This window comes from Ylistrum balloti, unplaced genomic scaffold (assembly GCF_031769215.1).
Source record: "Ylistrum balloti isolate Yb309-2 unplaced genomic scaffold, AGI_CSIRO_Ybal_v1 Utg369640, whole genome shotgun sequence".
In the NCBI taxonomy this organism is placed as follows: domain Eukaryota; kingdom Metazoa; phylum Mollusca; class Bivalvia; order Pectinida; family Pectinidae; genus Ylistrum; species Ylistrum balloti.
This window is the reverse complement of record NW_026781901.1, coordinates 2,201,425-2,209,323: the sequence shown is the minus strand read 5'-3', so window position 1 is coordinate 2,209,323 and position 7,899 is coordinate 2,201,425. Positions and strand designations below refer to the sequence as shown.

At 35.4% G+C, this 7,899-nt stretch overlaps 1 protein-coding gene across 1 annotated transcript; it reads right to left on the bottom strand.

Moving 5' to 3' along the window:
* Positions 1–2,705: 2,705 nt before the first annotated feature.
* Positions 2,706–3,745, bottom strand: LOC132554017 (probable thiopurine S-methyltransferase). Its single transcript, XM_060218314.1, has one exon. It carries the CDS (start codon positions 3,579–3,581, stop codon positions 2,871–2,873), a length of 711 nt encoding a protein of 236 aa, XP_060074297.1. The 5' UTR covers positions 3,582–3,745; the 3' UTR covers positions 2,706–2,870.
* Between the last annotated feature and the right edge of the window lie 4,154 nt (positions 3,746–7,899).

The window sequence follows — 7,899 nt, the reverse complement described above, 5'->3', positions numbered from 1 at the left end:
AAAATGTAATTCCAACGCCCAAAATCGTTCGAGCATTACTAACATGTGCAGGTAGGTTATTCCACACACCATCTACTCTCATAGTGAACGAGTTCCTCCTTAACTTCGTGTTACGTCAGTGTTTGTACATTTTGTAACGGCGTCCTAGTGTTCGTCCTGTTTTATCAAAAGATGATAGACTGGGTGTTCATCAAATAAATGGTTAATTATTCTAAAATTTATATCATGTTCCACTCATTCAGTTTATTTAATATTGGGAGTTGCAATATTTACAGACGTTCACCATCGGAAAGCTATTTTAATCATGACACAAGGTTTGTCGTTATCCGCGGAACATTCTCAATTAGCTGGAAGTGCTTTTAATTAGTGCGGATCCCATACTCCAAATATGGCCTTGCTAATGACTTGTACACATGTTTAAATATGGACCCATCCATAGACCTGAAGGACCTTCTGATAATGCCTTTATTTATACGATTTTACATACTGGTACTAAAGTCTAGCTGATTGCCCCCGGTTACACCTAAATCGTTTTCACTAGTACTACTTTTTAATATAGTGTTGTCACCGCTCCGGTCCATGAGATTATATCTTCTGATATCCACGATCCTTGGTACGCAGTACTTTGTGTTAATTAAGCCTGAATTTTACTAGTCAGTCGTCTAGCCATCTCTGAAATTAATGTAAATCCGATTGTAGAATTTTAAATCATCTTTGTTACTACATTTCCGGTAGAGTTAGCTATCATCTGACAGAAGCAGACGAGGAGACAATGCATTTTCTAGCCTATCGTTTATATACAGCACGGACAGAACGATTCCCAGCACACTTGTTTAAGGAATTCTGCTGCTAACGCCTTGGGACCTTGATAATGACCCGTTTACCAAAACCATTTAATTTCTAACATTCAGGGAATGTTCTTTATCATTTTTCAAAATCACGATTCCCTATTCGTATAGATTATGTATAAGGTGTCGATGAGGTACCTTATCGAACGCCATCATGATATCCCCATATATCACATACATTTCCAGTCATCTAAAACCTTTAGAATATGAAGTATTGTTGATCTTCCAGGTAGAAATCCAAAACTGGTTTTGTTAATTAAATTTTTTTAACTCATATTTTATTCATTTTTTTTTCAAAGAACATGCGCACATGACAGTAATACATAATGTACAGAAAAAACATTCATTCCAGTTTTCTAAACATGCATAGACATTTTACATTAATCAGCCACATTCATACTAGTTAGCCTATATATTCCTTGCTTACATAAGTTCACATCCCGATGATCATGCATGTTTTAATGAAATTAAAGTGAAGTGAATATTCCATAATGTCATGTGTCATGTTATATGAAAGAAAATAATAGAGACATACGCGGACAGTTACAAGTAGCAGACAGACAGACAGACAGACAGACAGACAGACAAGACAAGACAAGACAAGACAAGACAAGACAAAACAAAACAAAACAAGACAAGACAAGACAGACAAACAAACAGAGGGAGGGAGATACATTGACAAGACAGACAACAAAGACATATACAAAGGCAAAACACCCTGGAGTATAAAGAGATATATCAAACATGTGTAAGTCATCAGTTACGGTAAGGTAGAGACATGATAATGATAATTTTGCGTATGTTACACCATGCTATCACGGATGACTTTCTGCGTGGTATTTACAATTACACTTGTGACACTCACAAGGCAGTAATTCCACCTGTCCGGGATTCGATGTGAAAAGGTATGGGGTCACCTGCCCGACCACGTGGGTTTTCCAGGGGTACTCTGGTTTCCTTTCACAGTAAGACCCCTTGCGCGCCCTATTCGGACCAACTAGAGTGTTCAATATAAGTCGAAAGAGCTTGCTTCGCAATTGTTGTGAAATGAATAGATATTATAATTATTATCCTAACCCCTAAATATCAGTAATGTGTGCCTCCTTCCATGATTGCGTTTACCTTCCTCCAAAGATTTCGATTTCTGAAGCATGTTTTACTTGGTGATTAATTTCCGTATAATTTCCTGAGATTATCTTCGTTGCATTTTACGGTTGACTGACATTGGTGGAGAAGTTAGCTAGTGGCTCTGATTTATTGGTATCGATGTAAACAAATTCTGTTTAGTCACCAATCTGCCATTTTAAATTCGAAATTCCGTTTTTGCCTTCGAAATCGACTTCAACGCAAACTTAGCGAGACACTTTCAACGATTTTTTCGTGAAGGACGATTTTATATACAGTGTTATCACACCGACTTGACATTTCTGAACATTTTTTCAGGTTGGTAATGTCAATAGAAAAGAAGTTCTCACAACAGAACCAGTAGAAGATTTGGATGTCTGGATGGCTAAACGGACACCTTCAGACAAATGACCTGTGTGAGGCGTAGTAGCAGCGACTTGTGTAATATACGAGATGGTAATGTCACGATGAAGTATTATGTTGGCTGTGTTACAAGAACCTCTATATTTCTAATACTGAGTTGACATCTCAGACTATCTCGACCGGTAAACAGGCCACCGTGTTATTGTACAAAACGACAAGAAAATGGAACTAGTAATGAGCCTGTCTCGGCGTTGGAACATCCAGTATCCTCTCTCACATAGGTATTAATTGGCTGGTACTCAACTGAAATGGGTTTTATTTTGTAAAATAGCGCTAGTTAAGACACCAAGGAAAAAGTCAACGATGATAAATGTTTTAGAGCAACTGTTCAATCAGTTTATTCGTAAATACATCATTAAAATGATTAACAAGAGAAATGAATATTAATCGCAACACAAAATAATGTTACCCTTTTCAGTTTTACGGAGTATATTCTTCAACAACATTTAATCCAATTCTTGTATTTTCACCGACTTACAAGCTGTTTGTCAGTCGTTTTCGTTTCACACACAAAAGTTCAAAAGCCGTTGCCCCAACATTTTTGTAATGTTCATTGTGTGGTCCAACTTTATCGATGCTTTCTACGATGAATGTTTCACCAAAAGCCGATCGAATTGTCTCGATGGAAATTGCTTCCGGGAATCCATGTACAATTTCCGTGAAGTTGACACATTCTTCAGTCATCAAAGGTACCATTACGGAAGCATACCTGGCCACATTGACCGAATCCATAGCGTTTAATGCACCCCTGTCCCAAACGGCATCAAAATCGTGTTGGAGTTCAGGTACCAGCTGGAAATAATCACAATAATAAATAGATAGATTCAACTGGTCGTGAATCGCTTTATAGATGTGTCCATTTACATGAGAATTCTGGATATCTTCTTTTATGTATTCCAAATTATTATCTAGAAAGAAATTTTTGCAAGCAATATCAGAAAAATCGACGCCGACCACAGTGTGTCCCTGCTCAGCCAACCATTTCATGGAGTCGTCTTTTCCACAAAGGGGCACGAACACTTTCATCGGTTTCTTGAGTGAGAGTAGAATATGTTGATGTTTGAGAAGTAAAGGATTAACTCCCCTCGTGTGCCACTTCGTGTCACCCTTAACCCACATATCCTTGAAACGATCCAGGCGGGTTTCCATACTAATCATATTGCTACGATATGTACAATCCGCCATCTTATAGTGTTTTTGCTCGAAATGGTTCAAACAATGTTTTGGTACCTGATTATGGTTGAAATGTTAGAAAGTGGCAATATCCTTGTATACCAATCGTTCCAAACACATTTGCTACGTGTCACAAGCTGCCATAACCACAGCGTATACGAGTTCTAGAGGTGACCTCTTTTGTGTATACTCGTCCTTAGATTCTACGGGTATCAGTACAGCCCATCTGCTCAGTGTAAAAGTATAGGCCAACCACACAAATTATTAAAAGTCTTTTCATTTTACCAATTTACCTTTTCATGTTAATGCAACTTATCTGCAGTGATCGTGTGAGGCTTAATATTAAAACAATCTCTGCCTAGTTCTAAATTTGAATTTAACCAGAGACGTATACATCACGCTTAAATGCCTATTGTGTTTTCCCAATTCCTAATTTCGGCCTCTAATATTACTTTAGGCCAGAGACGGCGTGATACAGCTTGGCTTTAATATAACGGTTGGTAAAATTCCAGTAGAAAGACACCTTCCCACCTACCTACCAAATACCACTGACTCAAACTGTTGTTCAACTGTTCAAAAAGTCATCAAGCCTATCAAGTTTGAAGGAGATTTTTTGAAAACTCGGGGAGGAGAGATTTCTGGGCACGTTTAATATTATGAAATCAACAAGGGGCAGTAAGTCTTCCAATTATATTCAAATCGAAATGCCGACCAGAAAAAATATTGTTGTCATAGTCATTAAAATGGTAAGAGATCTCTGGGCAAACAAACGATCACAAAGAGATCCTGGCGCCCAATATTGGTTTATCTTCAATTGTACTTCTCAAGAAATAGTGAAAACAAGCAGTGAATGTCAAATTCAAGATGGTCGCCTGTCCGCCATCTTGTTTCTCCAATAAGACTGTAACATAAATAGCGTAACTGGGAACAGAGAGGAACAGACATACGAAATTTGTGACAAAGCAATTCCCAAGAAAATGGAGTCTATATCTGAAATTTGAAAAGGATCCATCAAGTACTTGCGAAATAACAAGAATTGTTTAAGGTCAGATGAACTACAGACACAGGGTGATGATTTTGGGCTAATAACAAGACTTCGGATTCCCTTCCTTAACATTCCCACTGATTTTCAGCTCACTGGCAACGGTGGAACTTAAGAAGACGTGTAGAAATGTTATTTCAAGATTGCAGTCACGGCGACCATAATTGATTTTGGACCAACTCAAAAACACTATAACAATATTTGGTCAAGACCATATCAGGATCATTTCAGGCAAGTTTAAGTGGGTATAACTTAATAAGAAGTTTAGAATGTAAAAATGTCAGATACAGCGTACGATGACGTACGGAATACAATGGTTAAGGGTCATCCTGTTTTGATGAGAACTGTAAAATTACTAACCTTAAGAAATTTTATACGAACATAAATAGCATAACACTTATTGATCTTATTCATTTTTTCTTCGCACTGTTGCGCTTGCTGTGTTTTGTAACACACAAATACAAGAAGTTCAATGGACTGAAAATGAAACTTTTTGTCATTGATAAGCTGTTTGAAGATTTTGACATAATTGACTCTTGTGACCCTGAGCATGTCAATGTCATTCAGTTCGTAGCTGTTCATTCCAGCATAACACAAGCTTAATATCAGCACCTCGGACCCTTTGTTTGATATATTTGAACCTTGTCATTTTATAAGTGGGACAACGTAATTTATTTGGACAAAATTTGGTAGCCTTACATTACACCATGGTACAAGACTATCACACCACCCTGGGTTTTTTGGCTTAATGAAAAGATTTTAATAGATTCGGTACCCGTGAACTTGAGAGTGTATAAAGGTTTTGAACAAACTTGGCATCCCTCTATCTTAGCATGCTACCGTTCCAACGTAAGTACCATTCGGTTTCGGAATAGGGGTCGTTAGAAAAGGCTGACGACGGGTGGACGAACAAACTCCGTGCCACTGTAAAATATCATGTGAGCAGGTGAGCTAAAACGCACTTAGACATATTAAACATATCATTCATTACTATCAGAAAATGATAGTGACACTATTCAAATTCCCGTTGTACAATATAGTACTGTTAGCCTTTACAGCTACTTATACAGAAACTAAGGTACATCCTCTATACCTTAGTCACATATACTTCAGTCACATAAAATAGTGTGTAATAAAAGAAAACGTCCTAATATCATCACATTGACAGGCGTTTTTAATATAAACGACCTTTGTGATCAATGGAGGTTAGACATGTGATACATTTTGCAACGTTGTCCTAAAACTGACATGTCTCCTCTGTATTTTAATTACATATTTACCAGTGAAATATAGAAATTCTTTAATTTGGCATTTCATGTCCATTTTTACGGAACGAACTTTTTATTCACATCCTTGTTTACAGATGCGCCGAATAACACCGAGAAAGTTTCAGGGGACAGGGAGTGGTGACGACCGATTTAGTTTTCATTCCAACCCCAGTCCTCTGGCTTCAGAGGACAATGTCTATGTAATCACACTTGTAAACACACTCTTAGTGATGAATATGCGGCATGTTTAACACTAGTTGTAGAAGTCTTTTGAATGAATATATTTTCACGTTTAAAAACAAAATAATTAAATTTTTCAACTAATTGAATGAGCTTTGGCAAAATGGTTTTATTTTGTTATTTCGTATATGAAACCATTGTGTTCACCAGAAGTGTGTATTATACATGTATTAAAGAATGGAAGACAATACGTGCCATATGTTGTCGGTAAAAATTGAAAATGTTTGACTAAAAATAAACAACTTTCCACACAAAGTCAAGGAATTTGTTTTCTATTTTGTTTCTTGAGTGATGATTTTACATGATCAAAAAATGATACTGGACTCGCCTATGAAAATTTAATTACTTGTTTGCCTTAAATAAACATCAACATTTAAATATCATGGTGTGCTTATTTATAAAAAATAATTTAACGATTATCAACGATGTAAAAACATCCAAACAATCGCCAAGGTATCACTAATATAAATATCAATCAGATGTTTAAGGATGTAATAACGACAGTTACTGAATATAACAAGTTTGATTAAATGAAATCATGTATTGCAACATTATATAATTCCAAAATGAAAGAGTCAATGAAGCACATTATCGTTTTAGAATAACTTTATTCCCTGTTGAGTTAGAAGAATATACGAAGATTTAGACAAGTGTAAAACAAGGTTCAGCAATCGTCAGGATATTTAGAAAAAGAAGCCGTATCGAATTTAGACACAGAGATTACCAGGATAATGCGTTTTAAAATCTTTCCTATAAAACTCGCGAATATTTTTCGTTAAACATCACATCCCAGTATCCAGGAAGAAGGAAAGGTGAAGATACTTAACCTTTTGAAGATAACATTTCTCGGAGGTAAGTCAATCTTAAAAATGAAATGAAAGCCGGTGATATTTTATTAATTTAATATTTAATTTGATTTTAAAATTGTTATATGCATACCAAGAGACAAATCTGTACTGCTATAAAGTCAAACCTCTGAACAATTATGCTTTGCAAGCGGAAAATACCTTACGATTTGTCCAAGCGTGACAGCATGCAATGACTTTTAAATTACATATAACCAAATGTACAATTTTTTTTTGGAGTTCACTACCCTTGAAAACCAGTATGTCAGATAAAGTAAGTACAACAGAACTATTTCAATATGTATCAAAATCAAAAAAAGATTTTATCTAGCAGTAATGCTCGTATAAAATATTTCAAAATTGACAATCATATGGTTTATCTATATTTCTTTGATTCAAGTAATACGCCAACATTATATAGACAATGACAATGAAGATATTGATCAATATAACAAACTATTCTAAACTAAAAATACCATACAAGAAAAAAATAATTTTATTTAAAATTAATTATTAAAAGAATTTCGATATCCTTTGGAATGATGCAACTTCCGAGCAAAAAATGAAAGAACGCTTTGGACACGAAATTTGTCCAGGGTATTAAAACTGAAACTTTTTATCCGAAAGTGTTTGGTAAGTTCATATTTTACTTTAACAGCCCATTAATATATATATGTGTATATTTGTATTCAATATTAAAAATAGTGAACGTATATTTAATGTATGGAAGATTTGCGAGAGCGCTAGACCTTAGAAATCACTACTCTCCGAAAAGACATTAAAACTAGAATCTGAATTATCATTCTGTGATATATTTCCATATTAAATGATCATTTCGTTAATTAATCAGAAGAAAATATAAATTGTCTAGATAACAAAACATCAACGGCATTCTACAGATACTCATTCTGCATTTGAACAATGACATGACATTT